Source organism: Bubalus bubalis, chromosome 2, assembly GCF_019923935.1.
Source record: "Bubalus bubalis isolate 160015118507 breed Murrah chromosome 2, NDDB_SH_1, whole genome shotgun sequence".
NCBI classification, from domain to species: domain Eukaryota; kingdom Metazoa; phylum Chordata; class Mammalia; order Artiodactyla; family Bovidae; genus Bubalus; species Bubalus bubalis.
The window spans coordinates 45,492,175-45,516,301 of record NC_059158.1 but is presented as its reverse complement, the minus strand read 5'-3'; the positions used below and the strand labels follow the sequence as shown (position 1 = coordinate 45,516,301).

Here is a 24,127-nt window from a genome sequence, read left to right as displayed (position 1 = left end):
ATATGCATAGCATATGTTACAAACACACACATATAAATGTGTGTGCGTGTGTATATATATATATTTATACACATATTGGTTTTTCAAAGGTATTCTTATTACTCATTTTATTCAGAACTTAACTCAAAAGAGAATTCATAATGGCAAATATTGGAAATCCACTCATAAAAATGAAAAATTATAATTTAATTCATAATGACAATACTTAAGGGCAGAAATATTATAAATTCTTTAAGAAGCAAATTTATACACTATCACTAGTATGTAATTATTTCTACACTATTCCATACTCAGGGAATGTAAGTACAGGGTTAATGCGATGAGATAGAAGTCAGTGATTAAATTGAATAATTATATCAATCCAAGGGATGTTCTTTTTGTGTGTGATAGCTTCCTTGAAAATAATCACTTCACAAAACTACCTAGATCTCAAGTGCCTTTGGGGATTAAAACTTAATTTAAAACTTATTTTAAAACTTGGCTAAAAAATTCCTTGAACTCTCTATAGAAAAGGTCTAAAGTAAATGCAAAAAATATTATCATCAACATCAGTTAAAGCAATGCCCCCTAGAGAACACAGGAGTCAAATTCATAGAATTATTTGATTAGGCCAAAAAAAGTTCATTATCACATTTACAATGAGTCATTCATACTATATCCTATTTCATGAAATCATATTTACTTTCTCAAAATGTTTTGTAAAATATTACATCAAGACTGACATCTATACATATATCAACATATATCTATATATGTATCATATATATGTCATTCTGATAATACATATATACATTCACACGCAGTCAACACCTAAAATCTATTTTTTGTGTACTATGTTGAGTATACAAATATTTCTTGATTTTCAAACATTACTCTCAAGAAACAGATACATATATCATTATTTTAAATGTTAAAATAGCTATAACAACAGTTCCATATCTAAAGTGGGAAATTGTTCAACTTCATAATATTATCATAGTGCTTGTTTCCATGGCAACGCCTTTGCTCCCTTGAGCTAGTAACCATGGACTCTGCCCTAGAGAGGCTTGGGCAGAGTGTAATTGAATGCTTTCGTTGCTCAGATAGGAAATTGAAGCCCGGGTTCTCCGATTCCTGACTTCTCACTGTCAGTCCAGTAGTTAGTGTCCGAGCAGGAAGTAAAAGGTAGGTCTTCTGGCCCCTGTTCCAGCATCCTGTCAACTACACTATACTGCCTGCCACTATTTGTTAAGCCACAGAAAAAATAAATAAATAAATAAACCAACAGACACTAAATGCATACACACAAGCACACCTCATATACAAACTATACATACAAACACCAACATACCCAAGCCATTTGCTTCAGTCAGGCTATTTTAAGAGTCAAACAACATTCTTTATGATTTTCTAGCACTACAAATAAAACACTGTTATCATTTTGGCATGATAATGACAAGATGACTTGTTGGTTATGGATGTAGGATATAGAAAGAATTGCTTAAAAAGAGAAGAATCAGTATCACACTACTTTTCCAGATATTTTCATTCATTTTACTAGTTATTTTCATTCCTTTTCAATTCCTTTTCCGTGTCTATTGTTTAGGAACCTATAATTATAAACAGTTAAAACTGTTTATATTATTACATGTAATAATATCTAGGCAGTTTATATCATGGTTCCCATTTGCTAACCACTTTTGTAACAATAAGAAATATGAAACACTGTAAGAAAAAGTAATTTTTCTATTTCATTAAATATTTATCTATAAATAACAAACAGATCCTAGAGCCCAGATCTGTGTTGTCCTACAGAGGAGCCACCAGCCCCCTTGGTGGGCCCTTGAAATGTGGCAAGTCTGAATTGAGAGATGCTGTAAATATAAAATACACTGCAGATTTCAAAGACTTTACCCCTACAAAAATAATGGAAAATAATCTCAATTTTATACTACTGTATGTTGAAAGGATAATGTGTGTATATTAAATAAGTAAAATATACGATTTAAATTAATGTGACCTGCTTCTTTTTAGTTTTTTAACATGGCTACTAGAATATTTAAAATTGCCTATGTGATTTATATTGGTGGTTCATACTATATTTCTGCTGCTCATCCCTGGTTTGATCATTCTTTATCTTCCTGCCTGAAACATCTCATTTCCTATTTCCCCAAGTTCAGAACCTACCCTACACGATTAAAGATGACCTTGTTCTTGAACCCTTTTCTGATCTCTCCCACCAGGAAATGAATCCTTGCCTCTAAAACATCAGTATCTGCTTCCAGCCTTGACCACTCTATTCTAACACCACTACCAGGGTGCAAGTTACCAGCAAACACGGTCTCTGTATGTTTTTATGCATGTTTGTAGCCTATAAAACAACCAGCATGGAGCTTTAAAGCATCAGTAAACTTTTACTAGACAAGTAAGCAAAGAAATTTACCCATAGTATATTTGTCCTCAGTTCACTTTTTAAAAAATTTATCGATTTATTTTAATTGGAGGCGAATTACTTTACAATACTGTAGCGGTTTTTGTCATACGTTGACATGAATCAGCCACAGGTGTACATGTGTCCCCCATCCAGACCCCCCTCCCACCTCCCTCCCCACCCCATCCCTCAGGTTGTCCCAGTGCACCAGCTTTGAGTACCCTGTTTCATGCATCAAACTTGGACTGGTCACCTATTTCACATACGGTAATATACATGTTTCAATGCTATTCTCTCAAATCATCCCACCCTCGCCTTCTCCCACAGAGTCCAAAAGTCTGCTCTTTACATCTTTGTCTCTTTTGCTGTCTCGCATATAGGGTCATTGTTACCATCTTTCTAAATCCCATATATATGGGTTAATATACTGTATTGGTGTTTTTCTTTCTGACTTATTTCACTCTGTATAATAGGCTCCAGTTTCATCCACCTCATTAAAACTGATTCATTTTTGTTCAGATAAATCTATCTTGAAAGATTAGGATTTTCTAAAATACTAGGTCTATAATTTAATAACAGGATACATACCAGCTGACTCTCTGGTACTGTAGAAGATGGTGAGGAGAGGTTTGCCTGCAAAATTATAAACATAGTGTCTTTTAGTGAAATTCATAATTTAGTAATTATATCTGTTTAAGTATTCTGAAGTTTTTTATTATTAAAATAATACATATCAATTGTAGAATTTTGACAGATATTGAGGAAAAATACCATTATGTCAACTCTAAAATAATTGTTTTACATTTTTTGCTCATTGCCTTTCAATATTTCCCCTACACATTTTCATTCAGCTCACATAGTGGTAAATCTGATGTTTTCCATAGTGCTTTTCCTTAGTATCTTAACACAAGCACCAGCAAAAGGCATAAAAAATTCTTCAAGGCGATGTAATATTTCATCCTCCATACATTCCATATTCTACTTACACCAACACTGTTAGCTATTTATCTTTATTTATAGTAAAAGAAAACAACAGATTTTTCCTTAAATTACTCATATTAAAAAAATAAAGCTTTCATGAAAAAAAGTCTTTGGTTTTTTTTAAATTGTTTTAAATTAATATTGTTTCATCATTCTTGGTTCCTGAATTTCACACCTTTCTTCTGGATTTAGTTTCCTTCTCATTGAAGTAAATGTTTCGAGAGCTTTTTTTTCCAGAGCTTCCCATCTTGAACTCTCTCTGAAAATGTCTTTATTTTGTTCTCCTCTTGAGCTAGAATTTACCTGAACATAGAATTCTAGGATAATGGTTATTGTTCCCAGCATCTTGAAGATACTGTCCACTTGCTCTGACTTCTGTTACCTGCTGTCAGTCTAAACATTGTAACTTGGATTATCTGTCTTCGCATTTCATTAGTGGTTAAGGTTTTTCTCCAGGGAATTCTGAAAGCTCACTACGATGTGTCTGAGGGTGACCTCCTTTTACGAATCCTTCTCTGGGGCTTGGTATAGTCCTTTACTCTGAGTATGCATATCTTTCTTTGCTTCTGGAAAATCCTCTAGGAATCTCTTCACATATTGCGTCTCTCCTACTACATCTAATCTGTTCTTTACAGTTTCAATGAAATATATGTTGGGTCTTCTGAATCCATCCTTCATTTCCATAAAATTCCTTGTCATATTTTTTTATCCCATTATGCTGCATTCTGGATTGTTTCCACATAAGCCTGACAGTTAATGAATCAATATTAATATACATTAAACGTGGCCATTGGATTTTATATTTTTACGACAGCATTTTTAACTTCAAGGAGTTCAATTTGATTCTTTATCAAATCTTTTTATGGTGTCCATAACTCCTTTTAACTATTTCAACATTTTTATTCTATTTATATTTCATTCCAGATTTTTATATAATCTCTCATGGTTAAATCGGGCTTCCCAGGTGGCACTCACCAGTGCTAAAGAACCCTGCCAATACAGGAGACATAAGCAATGTCCAGTTCAAACCTTGAGTCAGGAAAATCCCCTGGAAGAGGGCAAGGCAACCCACTCCAGTATTCTTGCCTAGAGAAATCCTATGGACAGAGGAGCCTGGTGGGCTACATCCCATAGGGTCACAAAGAGTCAAACATGACTGAGAGACTTAGCACACACACACACGCATGATTAAATCTGCTGTTTCTTGTATCTGCTGATTCTCCTCCATGCCTCTGTCCCAAGATGTCCTTCACTCATTTGGTGACTTTTTAGTTTTGATTTTGAGCTCCTCTTTAGTCAGGGTAATTTTAGCAAAGATGTTTGTAGGTATCTGAGAAACTCTGGGTTGGAAAACCATGCCAATAATACATTTCATGTTTGCCCTGGTGGGGCCCCAGGAGTTTCACTGACTCTGGGCAAGCTTCCATTTTATTTCATCAAACGCACAGGGGCGCAGGTCCCCACATGTTCAAGTTTCACAGGTTTGTTGTTGCGTGTACTCTCAGTTGTGTCTGACTCTTTGTGACCCCATGGACTGTAGCCCACCAGGCTCCTCTGTCCATGGCATTTTCCAAGCAAGAATACTGGCTTGGGCTGCCATTTTCTGCTCCAGGGATCGTCCTGACCCAGGGATCGAACCATTGTCTTTTGCATCTCCTTCATTGGCGAGCAGATTCTGTATCAACTGCACCACCTGGGAAATCCCATTGAACTTGCTCCAAATCCTTCATCTTCATATGTTGAGCACCCATTTTTTTATGGATGTGCAGGGGTGCAGGGTACCCAGGAGTGCAGGGTAAAGATGTTGGAAGGATGTATGTCTATTTCTATCCCACACTTCATGGATAGGGAACCTACCAGACACCTGGATGCACACAAAGGATTCATTTCGAGCTCTCAGATTCACTATACAGTGAAAGTTAAACTCGAAGTTCCTGGCTCCTAGGTCCTGATGTACCTGTGTCCTACAGAACTTACACTTATTTCCCCACCTTATATCTTATTTTCCCACTTGGAGCTCTCTCCTCATATCTGGCACCCACAGTTTCACTTTCTTTCTTGTAGTTTGAGATACATATATACCTTAACAGTTACATTTTCTCAAGCTATTCTGCCCTTAAATGGGAGGCTGGGCTTCCATATCAGCTCAGTTTTCACCATTGTTGGGAAGTGGGCAATATATATAATTTTTTTTTTTTTTTTTTTTGCTGTACCACGTGGCATACAGGATCTTCCTAACTAGGGAATCAAACCCTTGTGCCCTGCATTTAAAGTTCAGAGTCTTAACCACTGGCCCAGAGAAGTCCAGGAAGTGGTCAAATACAGATGCACAATTTTAAATATACTTGGCTAAGACACAATAAAGCTGTGTTTCTAAACTATTTCTATTCCTCTTGAAATTGCAAATATGTTCAGGGTTTATGACAGATGAGTCAACGTTGTCTTCACCCCCTGAGAGGTGAATGATGACTGAACACCGAAGGCTGAGTGATTCCCGTGGTATTGCCAAGCACACAGGAGTGTGAATCACTAAACGTGATAACCAGGCACCTGCAGTCCTTCTTGTATTGTGTCCATCATTGTTTGTTTTTTATTTTTGACTCATGCCATTCTTCACCAAGATGGCCACTGATCACTGTCATTCCTGGTGGCTCTAAGGCAGCAGGCTGTCCAGGTTAATGGCTTCCTACCTCTAGCTGTCCTGGCCAACAGCTGTGGACCAGGTTAGTGTCCACTGAGGTTTCTGACTCTTCCGTGCTACAGAAAATTGTCCTTCAGAACGCTCACTCACCAATTGCTCAGTTCACCGAAGCCTTCATTTTTAACCTTGTAATGCAATATGAGTAATGGTTACTTCTAATGTCTAAGGATCGTTTTCCTTTAGTTAGTTTTTCACTATTGGAATACTGAGAGACTTTCTCTACTCATTTCCTTAGTTAAACGGCTTCTATGAAATATGCTGAACTAAATGTGTCTTGATGGAAACAACACATAGTTAAGGGGCTTCTCTGGTGGTCTTGTGATTAAGAATCTGCTTTGCAATGCAGGGGACCCTGGCTCGATTCCTGGTCCAGGAAGATTCCACATCCAGTGGAGTAACTGGGCCCGTGTGCCACAATTGCTCAGCCTGTGCTCTAGAGCTCAAGCTCCGCAACTGCTGAGCCCACATGCTGCAGGTACTGAAGCCCACGTGCCCTAGGGCCCGTGCTCCACAACAAGAGAAGCCAAAGCAGTGAGAAGCCAACACACCACAATTAGAGAGTGGTCCCGCTCACCGCAACTAGAGACAGCCCACAGGGAGTGAAGACCCAGCACGGTCAATAAACAAATATTTTTAAAAGCATAGTTAAGTTTTTATCTCAATAATTTTAAGGAAAAAAGAAGTCACCCACTAAAAATATTTGCACAATCTAACTACATTACTAACATTTTTCAGTACATTGTGCTAAATAATACCAGACTGTCATAGAGAAAAAAGATAAAATGCTCAGGCAAATATATTGATTAAATTAGGGAAAAACCCATATATCTTTGTATTCAATCTCCACAAGTCCCCCAGATTTCTTCACTGAGAATGATGACATAACATTAAGGTGTTTTAGACATCCCCAATACATTTTTATTTCATCTAATATAATGGACTTCGTATCACTATTATGAGAAACTATTTCCAGGAGGAGAAAAAAAAATAGAATTAAATTTGAACTTGAGGGTGGAGTAAAGCCACTGCAGATCCTTTATCAAAGAAAAAGAATATTAGTTTATGTGTATTATCACTAATAAAACCAGACTCTCTCAACTAATCTAGTTGTGTCAAACCCTTAGAGAAGCCTCCTTCTCCTTGCCCAATATGGTTTGAGATTGTTTATTAAATTCTGTAGCTATAGTTATGTTACCAATATTCTAGCAATGATTTTTCAAGAGTAAGGAAAGATTGTTTTGGTGAGCTGAGACTGGAGCTGTGAATAGTGAGAGGAGACTACTATATTTAAACAACTGCCCATTGGTTAAAAAACTAAACTAAGGAAGAGAAGGAACATGGGGTACCTAAAAACAAACCTGAAATTGGATGTGAACTGCACTAAGCTTAATAGTCATTTGATCTATCCATGAAGAACATCAGAGAGAGTGTAAGAATGGTTCTTGTGTGAAACAAGGTCTTATGGTCTATATTCTGTAGCCTTTGACATCATTTTAATTACTAAAGAAAGAAAAGGTAGAGAGTGCAAGTATTTTAACCCATTTATCATCATTGAAAACCAAAAAAACACAAAACTTTTTAAAACAAACAGAGCAGTCAAAAAATTGTGAAAATCAAAACTTCTTATTTCAAAGAAAATCTGTTAAAAAAGCAAATTACATGCAAACTAATAGAGTTAGACTAAAGAAAGAAACAAGGATTTGAAATCCACTGAAAAATGAATTGCCAAAGACCTCATGCCCGAGGCACATAAAGAAAAACCAAGCTCCTCAGGCTTTTTCTAATGCTGCTTTTCCGTGCAATCTGCAGCTGTTCCCTATGCTTGACTCATGGGTATCTGGCATCACACTAACAGACACCCTTTTGGGAGATTGAAATAAAATCAAGGTGCAGCAAGTAAAAAGTGCTAAACACTTGCTTTTGCCTTCTACCCTCTGCACTAACACTTTTAGGAGTTTTTTCTCCAACAGTTATGTCCCTCTCAATTCAATAGCATTAAAGTGTTTCTCTTTGACCTTTTCTCTGTTGACTTTGATTGTCCTGAGTTTTCTTAAGGCTCAAAGGATTTGAAGTCCACTGACAGTGATTTGGGAAGGGCTGGGAGCTGGGCGTAATCAACCTTAATATCCATTCTACTCTTAGGGTGAGAGAGTTCTTTGTTTTGTATAGAATGGTGGGGAGGATCCAGAGGGGAGTTTTAACTCCAGGCTATTTTTTTGCCCTGTAACTTTCCTTCAACTTATGCTGAGCACCGAAGAATTGATGCTTTTGAACTGTGGTGTTGGAGAAGACTCTTGAGAGTCCCTTGGACTGCAAGGAGATCCAACCAGTCCATTCTAAAGGAGATCAGCCCTGGGATTTCTTTGGAAGGAATGATGCTGAAGCTGAAACGCCAGTACTTTGGCCACCTCATGCGAAGAGTTGACTCACTGGAAAAGACTCTGATGCTGGGAGGGATTGTGGGCAGGAGGAGAAGGGGACAACAGAGGATGAGATGGCTGGATGGCATCACTGACTCGATGGATGTGAGTCTCAGTGAACTCCAGGAGTTGGTGATGGACAGGGATGCCTGGCGTGCTGCGATTCATGGGGTCGCAAAGAGTCAGACACAACTGAGCGACTGATCTGATCTGATAAGTAGAATCTGAAATATGATACAAATGAACATATCTACAAAACAGAAACAGACTTACAGACATAGAGAACAGACTTTATCGAAAAAGCAAGAGAGTTCCAGAAAAACATTATTTCTGCTTTATTGACTATGCCAAAGCCTTTGACCGTGTGGATCACAATAAACTGTGGAAAATTCTGAAAGAGATGGGAATACCAGACCACCTGACCTGCCTCTTGAGAAATCTATATGCAGGTCAGGAAGCAACAGTTAGAACTGGACATAGAACAACAGACTGGTTCCAAATAGGAAAAGGAGTACATCAAGGCTGTATATTGTCACCCTGTTTATTTAACTTATATGCAGAGTACATCATGAGAAACGCTAGGAAGAAGCACAAGCTGGAATCAAGATTGCCGGGAGGAATATTAATAACCTCAGATATGCAGATGACACCACCCTTATGGCAGAAAGTGAAGAGGCACTAAAAAGCCTCTTGATGAAAGTGAAAGAGGAGAGTGAAAACGTTGGCTTAAAGCTCAGCATTCGGAAACTAAGATCATGGCATCTGGTCCCATCACTTCGTGGGAAATAGATGGGGAAACAGTAGAAACATTGTCAGACTTTATTTTTTGGGGCTCCAAAATCACTGCAGATGGTGATTGCAGCCAGGAAATTAAAAGATGCTTACTCCTTGGAAGGAAAGTTATGACCAACCTAGATAGCATATTCAAAAACAGAGACAGTACTTTGCCAACAAATGTCCATCTAGTCAAGGCTATGGTTTTTCCAGTGGTCATGTATGGATGTGAGAGTTGGACAGTGAAGAAAGCTGAGCACCGAAGAATTGATGCTTTTGAACTGTGGTGTTGGAGAAGACTCTTGAGAGTCCCTTGGACTGCAAGGAGATCCAACCAGTCCATTCTAAAGGAGATCAGCCCTGGGTGTTCACTGGAAGGACTGATGATGAAGCTGAAACTCCAATACTTTGGCCACCTGATGCGAAGAATTGACTCATTGGAAAAGACCCTGATGCTGGGAGGGATTGGGGGCAGGAGGAAAAGCGGACGACAGAGGATGAGATGGCTGGATGGCATCACCAACTCGATGGACATGAGTTTGCGTGAACTCTGGGAGTTGGTGATGGACAGGGAGGCCTGGCGTGCTGCGATTCATGGGGTCGCAAAGAGTCGGCCACGACTGAGCAACTGAACTGAACTGAAGTGGGAAGAAGGGTGGGGAGGAAAGGATTGGGAGACGCAAGGTGTTACTGTATGGTGCAGGGAATTTATTTAATATTCTGTGATAAACCAACATGGAAAATAATATGAAAAAGAATATATATGTATAACTGAGTCACTTCTCTGTACAGCAAAATTAACATGTGTGCATGTCTGCTCAATCATGTCTGATTCTTTGCGAGCCCATGGATTGTACCTACTAGACTCTGCTGTTCATGGAATTTCCCAGGCAAAAATATTGAAGTGGGTGGCCATTTCCTTCTCCAGGGGACCTTCCCAACCCAGGGAGTGAACCCTCATCTCTTGAATTGGCAGGCAGATTCTTTACCAGTGTGCCACCTGGGGAGCTCCACAGCAGAAACTAACACACAACACTGTAAATCAACTATCCTTCAATTTAAAAAAATTAATCCAATGGTAAGCAGAGGAGGTACCAAGACCATAGAGATATATCCGTGAGACATCATATCTTTCTTGCTTCTTATTGCTTTTTCTATCTGTAGACCTTACCCTGTATGAATATCTCACTACAAGTCACTGTAGCAGTTAGTAATATATCCCCAAATGTTCTAAGTATAAAAAGTAGAGTTGGAAGTATTTTAAAAGTTTGACTCAGTAAGTTAGGGAATGATGATTCCATGTTGCTATGAACATAATTGGTAGGCAGAATAAATAACCATGGGGACCAGTGGCAGTCACAGTCTCCATGTGTCACAGTTTAAAGATCAAACCAAGGGAAATGTGGGTGAAATATGGCACCTTCATGTTTGATGATGTGTAAAATGATGATAAGGACCAAGGCATAAGAGATGTCTCAAGTCATTTCTCTTCCTCCTCATTTAGCACAACTGATATAATGATCTTCCATTTCTTCCTCAGCCTCTCTCACACAAACATATCTTAGAAATATTTCTGAACCATCAAGAAAAGAAAGAAGAATGATCAGCAGAGTGGAATTTCTTGCTGAAACTGTTCATAACTCATCAAATATCTGGTCACATCCTACAGAAGCAGATGCGGATCCATGTCTGGATGTAAGTGGATTGGATTCGTCACCTCTTACCCTAAGATCTGTGGCTGCATTAGGGCATGTCTGCCCTGAAACACTCCAGCATAGCAACGTTTCCAGCCATAGCAACAAGGGGACTGTGTGTGCTGGCTAAATTGGAGAAGATGACCTTTATTTGAATATCTGTATATAGAGAAGGAAATATTCTTAATAAAGTTTGACACATTTTTAATATACGATGATATTTTGAAAGCAATATATTTCCATTGTAATGATATTTTTCTGTCCCTCCAGCTCATTAAAATGAGATTTTTTTACCTCTATGCTATATTATATTCAATAAGCCTGTCTTTGTTCTTTCTCTGGCACTTAAAAGTAATTTCTGAAATGTAGTGACTTTATTAAATGAGTTGTTATCAATAAAATGTGACTCCAAGTGAGAGTTTTTTGGGTAAATTAGTAATAAGTCCAAATACTTGCCCTATTTTCTGAAGTTGCTCTTTATTAAGAAAGTATACTGTGGTTTTGAATTACATGAGTGAAATGAAATTATACTGGCAGTAGTTAATGAAAAATAATAAATAGTTACAAAGACATGTATAATGTAAAGGAAAAAAAATGACATTCCCCTCCAGAGATGTTAGTATGAAAACAGAATCAAACGGAAACTTAATTAGAAAATTCATTCCTTAGGGGGAAAGAAACTCTAAAAATGAGTGCCATGGTAAACAATCACTCATAGGTTAACTGATAAATTATGAGTTAATTTACACATAAGAAAATAATTTAAAACATTAGAAATATTTTAAACATTATCATCTCAGATGTTGTCACCAGATACAAAATTACTCATTTCAAGTTTAGACTGAAGGTTTGGGGTGATGAAGAAATAATTCAGACCCAGAAAATGAATACTAATGTATAAAATATTTAAGGAAGACAAATTGTTTTCAGCTGCTGTTGGTGCAAACAAATATTAACGACAGGGGCTTTAACATGAGGAAGACCTAGGTTGGATTTTTCTCCTCTGTGACTGTTTCCTCCTCCATAAAATAGAAATTTGAAATAATCAGACCCACATCATAGGACTGGCATCATGTTAGATGAGATAGTTAAAACTCATCTGTAAGAGCTCAAAACATTAGTTATTATGATTATTGAATTTGGCATCTGTTAAAAACAATGAAGTGAAATATGAATGATAATATAATTAATCCCACAAGTGACCTGTGATGATTAGGACCACTCAATGTGTTTGTTAGCCTCGTTTAAATTCTATTACACTTAAGAGAACCTGAATTAAATTACTTTGAAATAAACTGCAATTCAAGAACACCATGAATTGAAGAAAAACCTTGACTTTACTACAGTAAAGTAGTCGAGTATGGTACTTTACTACAGTAAAGTAGTAGAGTATGGTACTTTACTACACCGGGCTCATCCTAAAAAGCAGACTATGTGGAATGTAACAATGTGTGCAATCAAGATGAAGAAAAGGACATGAATTGTTTTACAAGGATTTTCTATCTTTTTTCTTTTTTTGATGAAGGAAAGCCAGCCTGTCATCATAGGCCCCATAAAAAGGAATTAGTCGTGTAATTTCTCGTTATTTAATTAAACCACTCTCATCATCCCAGGAAAATCAGAAATCCAATGAACATACTACATTGAGAATTAGCATCTTTGTACATTTGTTTTAACGTCAGTTCTCAACACCAGTTCTCTGTCTCGCTCTCCTCCATGTGAATCTCGCTCTCCTCCAGTTTCTGTGAACAAGTATCTTGCTCTTTCCTGTTTTGATTGTTTATTGTCGTCCCCATCCTGCGCTTCACAAATGGGGACACCGCTGTTCTGCTCGTCCCTCACACCCAGTGACTCTGCAGAAGAGCTAGGGCATGGCAGACACTCAGATATTTGTCAAGTCAGTGGGGGAAAAGGGGAAAAATGAATAATAGGGCTAGAAACAGACTATACTTTCTACTCATCACAGTTCATAGATTATATAGGATAGTTTTTTAAAGCGCCCCCGACCCCTCCAAAGTAGGGTTTTGAGTGGAGTGTGCTAACCAGCTGAGGATACTCCACAGTGTAACAAAACTTTTTCTTCTTGGTTCTTCTTCCCTTTTCTCCTCTGAGGTGCAGAAGTTGGTAAACTGCATGATCCCTGCTTTGGAATAAAATCTAAGAAGGGCAATAACACACCTACTCCTAGCAGATGTATACTGCAAAGATGACTGCTTTCCTCAAAGTTTTGAAGAGAGATGGTAGAATGTTGAAATGTTACAACCTGTAGGATTCTCAGATTTGCTTTTGAGTTTCCATGGGAGAAGAAAGGAGAAAAATATAAAGATTAATTAAGTGAAAACTATTCAAGTCACACTTAATATGATGCACTTATAGCTCTGTTAATAGAAATATTAGAATTTCTAGAAGAAAATATTACAGAATCAGTGGGGAGAGATAAATTAGGAGGTTGAGATTAACCTCCTAATTATTATATTATATTATTATATGTACCGTAGAATATATAGAATAGATAATCAACAAGGACCTAAAATAAAGCACAGGAAACTCTACTCAGTACTCTGTATTAACCTATTTGGGAAAAGAACCTGGAAAAGAACAGATCTATGTATAGCTACATCACTCTGCTGTACACCTAAAACTAACACAACATTGTAAATCAACTATACACCAGTATAAAATTTCATTTTTTTTCAGTGCAAAAAGTTTTGAAAAAGAAAATATTCCAGTGTCATTCTTTTTTAAAATCATGGTATATTGTATTTAAGATCAATTGTTCACATAAGATTAAGGCTTATAACTAAGGAAGACTTCTGTTCTAAAATTTCATTTTTCTCCTGGAAAGAAATGTCAGACATCATTTAGTAAATGGAATAACTGAAGCCAAATATTTACAAGTGTGACTTCCCTATGATGGCACCAGAAACTAGTTTTCGCACCCCACTGTAAAATTACGCATCTAGTCTTCCAAAAGACATGGACATATCGGAGCTGTCACAACGATTCAAATGTCATTTTGTGGGAGAAAGTAAAAAACAAATCTTCTCCAAGAAACCAAATTTAATCAAAGTCAAGAATCTTATCTGAGTAAGAATTGATATTTGTTTGAGTCTATATTAAATCTACTTGATGATTCAGTTAACTTCAGTTAACTTTGAATGATTCAAATGTTGTCACAAAGTTTGGGGCAAATGTTAACCTCCTTTAATTAAGTCAGATAACAGAAGAATAATTTGAAATAGCCTCTAACTATGGAGACTGAAGCAGCCCCTGTAGGATTATTGCCATTGCTATCAAATTACTCATCCCCTGGAGTGATGGAAGAAGGCATCCTTATTTCAAATGAGCCTAAATCAGACTTGGGTGCAAACTAAGAGTAGATGAGAAAGAAAGGAGAGAGTAAAGAATATTCTAGCTCTTTTTTTCTTGGATCTGGCTTTTGTAGAATGTCTTAGTCACAAAAAGTATAGAAACATCTCTAAGGACTTTCTTTTCTTACATTCAACTAAAGAATCAAAGAACTAGCTAAATCATGGTGCATCCAGTCTTCCCAAGATAAGGAGGAGGAAGAGAAGTGGAGAGACATAGACGAAGGGGAAAAAAAGAAGGAAGGGAAGGACAATCATTTATTGAGTCATATCTGTGTCAGGACTACATTAAGGACTTTTCATACATTAACCACTGTAAATCTTACATCAACCATTAGTATCCCAATTTTGAAAGTGTTTGTCACTCAGTCGTGTCTGCCTCTTTGTGACCCCATGGACTGTAGCCCACCAGGCTCCTCTTCCATGGAATTTTCCAGGCAATAATACTGGAGTGGGTCACCATTTCCTTCTCCAGGGGATCTTCCCAACCAGGGACTGAACCCAAGTCTCCTGTGTCTCCTGCATTGCAGGCAGATTCTCTACCTGCTGAGCCATTGGAGAAGTCAATATTATAGATTAAAAAAATCTAAGGCACAGACAGGTTAAATGACTTTCCAGGATTCTGGAGCAAGCAGCAACAGTGGACGTGAACTTGGGCAAACTTCAGGAGATGGGGAGGGACAGGGAGGCCTGGCATGCTGCAGTCCATGGGGTCTGCAAAGAGCTGGACACGACTGGGCGACTGAACAAAAACAACAAATAGCCACCAAATGCCTCCACTTTTTAAAGTATTTGCTTCAAATAACTTCCAGGAATAACAGAAAATAACAGTGAAACTTCTAAATAATGTTCTAAGCAGTGTTCCTATCCATACCCCCTAAACATCACTTCCTGAATGTGATGAAGCTCAGTAACTTCACTCAATTCATTATCTGCCTTGGGAAGGTTCAAATAAAGGCAAAAATGTATATACTGAAAGAAGACTGGTCACAAAATTTATATTTACTAATTGACTCTGAATGATGATGACGATACTCGAAGATATAAGCTAAAAGGAATAGTTTGCTGGTTTGTTTTAAACTAAATATTAAACACTTCCTTAGGGAACAGTCTTATTTACCCCAGAATATGTTTGGTCAGATGCAGAATTTGACTGCATGATGGGTTATTTAGTGAATAAAGAGTAGGAATGGGGTGAAGCTACGTGTGTGCATATAGCACATTCAGAACCAACTTGTCACAACTTATTGAATCAAGTGTGTGAGTTTATATCTACATGCACATTACTAATACACTTTTGCTCAAAAGTGGGACTGATTTCTTTGTTAAAAATTTAAATTCAAGAAAGCAGCAAACTAGTCAAAATCAACTAAACTGGCAATCCCATTGGAAATACACAAATCTTAATATTTCAAGTATATGAGTGGACTCTATCATAATAAGCATGATAAATCATTACAAAAATGAAAATGCTATCTAAGCACAGATAATTAGAAAGACAGAAAGCAGGTATTGGAGTTCTGTTTGATTCAGCCAAACTAATTAGATAAGTAAGACCTCACTTAAGAAGGAATTCAGTCAATATACTTACCTGAAATAACTGATTTTTCCACCTCTGGGCCAATCACACCATCCTAACTCTTCCATTTATGAAAAATTCAATTAATTCAGCTCAGATGATTGTATAATTGAGTTCACCCCAAAGCATACCCAAGCACCCATTACGACGTCGAGCAGTATGTATAATTATAAAGCGACTTACATATTTGGTTTCTCGACCAGCTGCTCTTGGAAGAGTTGTAGGCATCTGTATGAAAATAAAAACAATTATGCTACTGAAGTAATCAAGAAAATATGAAAAGATTTAACTTCTGGGATATGTGTTCACCTTTCTTTTCCTATTAAGACTTTCTAAACAGTACTCCATCTTTTCTATATAAAACCTCCTGTTCCTTTGAAATTTATTTCACTAAGCTTTACTTTCACTTTATTATTCTCTTTATTGTTGTTATCAATCAGTTTTGAAGAAATTATATCTTATTTATTGATGACGTTCACTCATGGATCATAATAGTTCCTCACACAATTTCAGGATTCACACAGAAGTCTCTATCCCTCAATTCTTTGAGCTGTTCAACTCCAAAAACATCCTCATCTGCTCCATTTCAATCATCAGCTCCCAGGACTGTTCCTAGATGTCACTTCACAAATAAAATGGGAAACTTTTGAAATTTCATTTCTCACATCTGTCTTTTAGAACTCTACTTCCCATCTACCATCTTCATTTTTCAAATATCCCAACACAACATTTCTACAGCCTCACTGAGACTTCAAAATTAATGAGCCTTCCCAGCTCCATTACATATGCTTCATATTCTCAGTCGTTTTAATATATTAATTTATCTTGCTTCTTTCTCTCCTTGTGAGACAAATTCACAAAAACTAACAATAAAAACATAGATGGATCATATTATATATTTCCTCTAAATTTGCACTTGAGATGCAAAACATGGCTAGAGGAACCTTCTCAATCAAGCTAACTGATTTCATTATAAATTATGAAATAAATTTGTACATCAAGCACATTACAATAAAAATGAAGAATTAGCTATGGATACATGGGCTTCCCTTGTGGCTCAGCTGGTAAAGAATCCGCCTACAATGAGGGAGACCTGGGTTCCATGCCTGAGTTGGGAATATCCCCTGGAGAAGGGAAAGGCTACCCACTCCAGTATCCTGTCCCGGAGAATATACAGTCCATGGGGTTGTAAGGAGTCACACGCTACTGAGCGACTTTCACTTTTTCACATGCAAATGAACCTGGGTTGCAGGGAGAAAGAGACTCCAAAGCAGCACATGGAAAGCATTTTATTTCATGGAAGTTTTGCATGTTGGATGTGGTGGTGGTTATATAACTATATGCTTTGTCAAAACTCAAAGAATTGTACACTAAATGGGTAAATTTTACAATGGGTAATTATACCCCAATGAACCTGACTTTTAAAACAGAATTATATAAGCTACAATAAAGAACTGAACATAAAGACTGAAGAATAGAATAGATAGTGAACAAATTCTTGAACTGGAATATCAGACCAAGGAATCTTCTTGGAAGAATTAGGAAACAATAAATAGAAAAAAAAAATATGTAAAGATGAAGACATGGAATATAGAAACAAAAGTGACAAAATCATATAGTGAGAGCCCTAGGAAGAAAGAAACATTTGAAAAAATTATGACTAAAAATATCCTAAATGTGAGGGGAGGACGAGACTGAAAACTTCAGATGAAAGGCTAAAGAGAGGATCAACTCAGATACATAAAAGAATACACACACACACACTTAGACACATAATAGGAAAAATCAGTAACATCACAAAGACAAAATTCTAAAACATTACAGTGCTACTCTGTGAATGATCACTCTGCAGTGGTGGAGTAAATATCATACGGACAAAATATTTCACAAGTTATGTTGTTGACAAGAAAGAATCTAGGCCAAAAATCTGTTGAGAAAAGGGGACCTATAATTTTATATCTGGCAAAGCTATAATTTAAAAGAAAGGGTAAAATGCTAATCTCAGGAATACAGGCAATAGAATCAATACAAAAACACTGAATACACTTTTCAGCAGGAGTTAAAAAAAAAAGAAAAAGAAATCTAGGAAAAATCTATGAATCTTTCAGAAATCAGGATCTAAATAAAGATCAAGCATCTAAATAAAGAATAAATCAAGAAAAATATCACCATTAAAATTCAAATATAGAGGTCCAAAAGATACTAGCAAACTGTGTGTGTATATATGTACATATATAGAGCTCTTGGTTAAAGCTGGAAAGTGCAAAATGCTGTGGTATTTAATTTTGGAAAAATACATTTGTAAGTCTGAAAATTGATAGGAAAATCAGCACAATTATTGTTTTTAATAATTTACATCTAATTATGAACAGTAACAAAAATGCAAACTGAAATTTTCTTCATTTTCAAACCAATAAATGTCAAAATATCCTAAAGAAAACATTTTAAGTAGAAAATATACACTAAGATGACAGGAACTCATCCTAATAGAAGAAGAATTGCAATAACTGTTAATGGCTTAAGGTCCCAGATCAACAGAATTCCAGATTAAATATAAAAGTGATATTCAGAAAAATGTTGTCTTGAAGAAAATAAGAGCCTACAAAAGATAAAAAGTAATAGAAAATAGTAAAATTAAAAAAATAACAAAGTATATCTAGGAAAACATGGAGGAAAAACTACAGATACATTGTGCTTATCAGATCAGTGTTTTCATACAAGACTAAAAAGAACAGCCTTCCATGTGGTGTCCTAAATGCGAAAAAATTCGAAGAACGGATATATTTATACATGTTGTACATTCACCTTGTCACACAGCAGGAACTAACACATCATTGTAAAGCAACAATACTCTAAAAAATTAATTAATTAAATTTAATTTAGAAAATAAAAAAGAAGGGACTTTAAAAAATAAAAGAAGGTGTACACAAAATTAAATTGAAAAAAGAAAAAGTAGGTTTGGTGTAAAATTTTTTTTCTCTGGTTGTTTTCTTTTTTTCCTGGATGGTGCCAGAAAAAATAAATATGATTTTTATGAGTGTCAAAAGTAGAGAAAACCACTAGACCATTCCCATATGACCTAAATCAAATCCCTAACGATTATACAATGGAAGTGAGAAATAGATTTAAGGGACGAGATCTGATAGAGTGCCTGATGAAATATGGATGGAGGTTCATGACATTGTACTGGAGGCAGGGAGCAAGACCGTCCCTAAGAAAAAGAAATGCAAAAAAGCAAAATGGCTGTCTGAGGAGGCCTTACAAAGAGCTGAGAAAAGAAGAGAAGCCAAAAGCAAAGGAGAAAAAGAAAGATATACCCATCTGAATGCAGAGTTCCAAAGATAGCAGGGAGAGATAAGAAAGCCTTCCTCAGTGATCAATGTGAAGAAATAGAGGAAAACAATGGAATGGGAAAGACTAGAGATCTCTTCAAGAAAATCAGAGATACCAAGGGAACATTTCATGCAAAGATGGGCACAATAAAGGACCTAAATGGTGTGGACCTAACAGAAGCAGAAGATATTAAGAAAAGGTGGCTAGAATACATAGAAAAACTATAAAAAAAAGATCTTCATGACCCAGATAATCACAATGGTGTGATCACTCGCCTAGAGCCAGACATCCTAGAATGTGAAGTCAAGCGGGCCTTAGGAAGCATCACTACAAATAAAGCTAGTGGAGGTGATAGAATTTCAACACAGCTATTTCAAATCCTAAAAGATGATGCTGTGAAAGTGCTGCACTCAATATGTCAGCAAATATGGAAAACTCAGCAGTGGCCACAGGACTGGAAAAGGTCAGTTTTCATTCCAATCCCTAAGAAAAATACCAAAGAATGCTCAAACTACCTCACAAGTGCACTCATCTCACACGCTAGTAAAGTAATGCTCAAAATTCTCCAAGCCAGGCTTCAACAATGTGTGAACCATGAACCTCCAGATGTTCAAGCTGGTTTTAGAAAAGGCAGAGGAACCAGAGATCAAATTGCCAACATTCGCTGGATCATCGAAAAAGCAAGAGAGTTCCAGAAAAACATCTATTTCTGCTTTATTGACTATGCCAAAGCCTTTGACTGTGGATCACAATAAACTGTGGAAAATTCTGAAAGAGATGGGAATATCAGGCCACCTGACCTGCCTCTTGAGAAACCTGCATGCAGATCAGGAGGCAACAGTTAGAACTGGACATGGAACAACAGACTGGTTCCAAATGGGAAAAGGAGTACATCAAGGCTGTATATTGTCACCCTGCTTATTTAACTTCTATGCAGAGTACATCATGAGAAACATTGGGCTGGATGAAGCCCAAGTTGCGATCAAGATTGCCAGGAGAAATATCAATAACCTCAGATATGCAGATGACACCACCCTCATGGCAGAAAATGAATAAGAACTAAAGAGCCTCTTGATGAAAGTGAAAGAGGAGAGTGAAAAAGTTGGATTAAAGCTCAACATTCAGAAGACAAAGATCATGGCATCTGGTCCCATCACTTCATGGCAAATGGAGAAACAGTGGAAACAGTGGCTGACTTTATTTTTTGGGCTCCAAAAACACTGCAGACAGTGACTGCAACCATGAAATAAAAAGACGCTTATTCCATGGAAGAAAAGTTATGACCAAACTAGACAGCATATTAAAAAGCCAACAAAGGTCCATCTAGTCAAGGCTATGATTTTTCCAGTGGTCATGTATGGATGTGAGAATTGGACTATAAAGAACGCTGAGCACTGAAGAATTGATGCTTTTGTACTGTGGTGTTGGAGAAGACTCTTGAGAGCCCCTTGGACTGCAAGGAGATCCAACCAGTCCATCCTAAAGGAAATCAGTCCTGAATGTTTATTGGAAGGACTGATGCTGAAGCTGAAAGTCCAATACTTTGACCACCTGATGCGAAGAGCTGACTCATTGGAAAAGATTCTGATGCTGGGAAAGATTGAAGGCAAGAGGAGAAAGGGATGACATAGGATGAGATGGTTGGATGGCATCACCGACTCAATGGACATGAGTTTGAGTAAACCGAGGGAGTTGGTGATGGACAGGGAGCCCTGGCATGCTGCAGTCCGTGGGGTTGCAAAGAGTCAGACACGACTGAGTGACTGAACTGACTGAAAAAAATTCAAAATAAATTAAAAAATCAAAAGAATAGCCTTAAGTTCAAAAGGTCTGTATATGCTAATAAAGGCTAGAAAAATGGCAGAGGTAAGATAGAACAACACATAAGCAACAACAGTATAGTTTCAAAATCAGAGTCAAATAAACCCCACTGAAGCCTTAGTTTCAAAATCAGAGTCAAATAATCCCCACTGAAGCCTTATTTATTCTTTTTTCTTGGCAGCTGTCACCACGTTCACCTTCTCTTGAATGCTGTGCTCTTGTAGCTTCTGTGCTGCCACGCTGCCCTGACTTTGCTCTCAGAGTGGACTTCCATTCTCCATGATTGGACCCGCCACGTTTCCTTCCTAGGATCTTCATACAGGGTGCCCACAACATCCAAATATTAGTCGCCCCCTCCCCAGCCCTCCTACCATTGCCAGATACACAGGCTTAAGGCCTGCTTGACACATACCTTGAATTTATCCTGTCCAAACAAACATAGCCTCTTCATCTTCCACATTATATTTCCCTGTCTGCACTCAATGCAGAGACCAGGAGCTCTTCCAAGATTCTCCTCTGCTTTTCTACACACATCCAAACCCAAGCAAGCCTGTAAGATCTCTTTCACACCTAGTTCTTCTCTGCAACTCCTCTGCACCCACTCCATCGAGACCACCATCACTGATCCTCCTAGCCTCGGTAGCCTCCTTACAGCAGCCATCAGGATCTTTCTCAGCAGTTTCCTATTGCTGCTGCTGCTGCTGCTGCTAAGTCACTTCAGTCGTGTCCGACTCTGTGCAACCCCAGAGACGGCAGCCCACCAGGCTTCCCCGTCCCTGGGATTCTCCAGGCAAGAACACTGGAGTGGGTTGCCATCTCCTTCTCCAATGCACGAAAGTGAAAAGTGAAAGCGAAGTCGCTCCGTCATATCCGACTCTTAGCGACCCCATGGACTGCAGCCTACCAGGCTCCTCTGTTCATGGGATTTTCCAGGCAAGAGTACTAGAGTGGGGTGCCATTGCCTTCCCCCCATATTTTTATATCTTCACATTTTCCCATGGAACTCAAACTTCATGCCATGGCATGTAAGCGTCCTCACCAGCCCTGCCCCTGTCTTCTCAGCTCATTTCCCACTGTTCAGCCCAGGCTTACCACACTGCAGCCACGCTGGCCTTCCTCACACGCACACACTGAGCTCTTGCCTGTCAGGACATCTGCAAATACTTACTCCTCTTCCTGAAATTGATTATCCCTGATCTTTATATGACTGGCTTCTTTCCATCTTGATCTCAGTTTGAATCCTACTTTCAGACTGCTATATCCAAAGTACACCCCTCAGAGTGGAGAAAATGGAACGCTCTTGCAGTGTTGGTAGGAGTGTAAACTGGTGCATCCACTATGGAGAACATTACAGAGATTCCTTAAAAAACTAACAATAGAGCTACCATATGACCCTGCAATCCACTCCTGAGCATACATCCAGAGAAAATTCTAGTTTGAAAAAATACATACACCCAATGTTCATCGCAGCACTATTTACAATAGTCAACACATGCTGCTGCTGCTAAGTCACTTCAGTCATGCCCAACTCTGTACGACCCCATAGACAGCAGCCCACCAGGCTCCCCCGTCCCTGGGATTCTCCAGGCAAGAACACTGGCGTGGGTTGCCATTTCCTTCTCCAATGCATGAAAGTAAAAAGTGAAAGTGAAGTCGCTCAGTCGTGTCCGACCCTCAGGGACCTCATGGACTGCAGCCTTTCAGGCTCCTCCATCCATGGGATTTTCCAGGCAAGAGTACTGGAGTGGGGTGCCATTGCCTTCTCCGAGTCAAGACATGAAAGTAACCTAAATGTCCACTGACAGAGGAGTTGATAAAGAAGATGCAGTACGTATATACAATAATAAATTACTCAGCCATAAAAAATAATGAAATAGTTCCATGTGCAACAACATGGATGGACCTAGCAATTATAATACTAAATGAAGCAACTCAGACAAAGACAAATACCATACGATATCATTTATAAGTGGCATATTAAAAAAAGATACAAATGAATTTATTTACAAAGCAGAAACAGATCCACAGACAGAAAACAAAGTTGTGGGTACTAAAGGGGAAAGTGGGTGGGGGAGGGGTACATTAGATTAGAATTAACATATATACACTCCTATTAATATATATCAAATAGATAAAAATAAGGTTCTACTGCATAATATCAATATAATACTACTATACTCAATATTTTATAACAACCTATAAGGAGAAAGAATCTGAAAAAGAATATCTGTGCATATTATACCTAAATATATATATATTTATATAAATATATATATACATATATTAACTAAATCACTGTGCTATAACCTGAAAAACTAACACAACATTGTAAATCAACTCTACTTCAATTAAGAAAACAACTAAGTACCCCTGTCAAGCTACTCTGCCTCCCTCACCTTTATCACCATGGTGCCTCACAGTGCCAAGCCCATCACTAACAAATACTTGCTAAATAAAATACTTGCCTTAAATTTAATGGCCTGGAATAATGTCGTTTTAACTTATAAGCATTAAATATGTGTTAAATAAATAAATAATATAGATGATTACTCACATTATTTCTTAAATCCTATCCCTGTCACATTTAATGTAATATGGGGTATTTTTATATGTTTAACAAATGAAAAGAAAAAAAAATACCTAAAATTTATTCCATAGCTCTGGCAAATCAAAACTTCCCATCTTTAGATTAAAAGACATAAAGAATATACAACAAAATAGATTACAAATAGAGAAGGTGTAACTATTTGCAGGTCCTCTCTATGAAAATATAATTCTTCATACAGACAGATTAATTACCTGGCTTCAATGTCATTATTAAAGGATATTTGTCTATAATGTTCCAATTGAAAGTTAGGAATACTTTTAATCATAGGCAATTCTATACATTTAAAATCTACTTTAAACATGACATTGTAAGTCAACTATACTCTAATAAAAAATTTAAAATAAATGCAATCTACTTTATATATATATATATATATATATATATAATTCTAATTTTGAAAAAGAATAGGCAAAAAAGCATTTATACTAATTCCAAGGG

The 24,127-nt window shown here is 37.4% G+C and overlaps 1 protein-coding gene across 9 annotated transcripts in view; it reads right to left on the bottom strand.

Annotated features, from left to right (window-relative positions):
* The window catches only part of LOC102412913 (muscular LMNA interacting protein), a 299,136-nt gene that overhangs the window by 74,677 nt on the left and 200,332 nt on the right, over positions 1-24,127 (bottom strand). For all 9 annotated transcript variants that reach the window (XM_045163422.1, XM_045163421.1, XM_045163412.1 and 6 more), the window contains 2 exons: positions 16,111-16,155; positions 2,999-3,043 (listed from right to left, as the gene is read on the bottom strand). In XM_045163422.1, the coding sequence (XP_045019357.1) occupies positions 2,999-3,043; positions 16,111-16,155 (90 nt within the window). The remainder of the gene's footprint in view (positions 1-2,998; positions 3,044-16,110; positions 16,156-24,127) is intronic.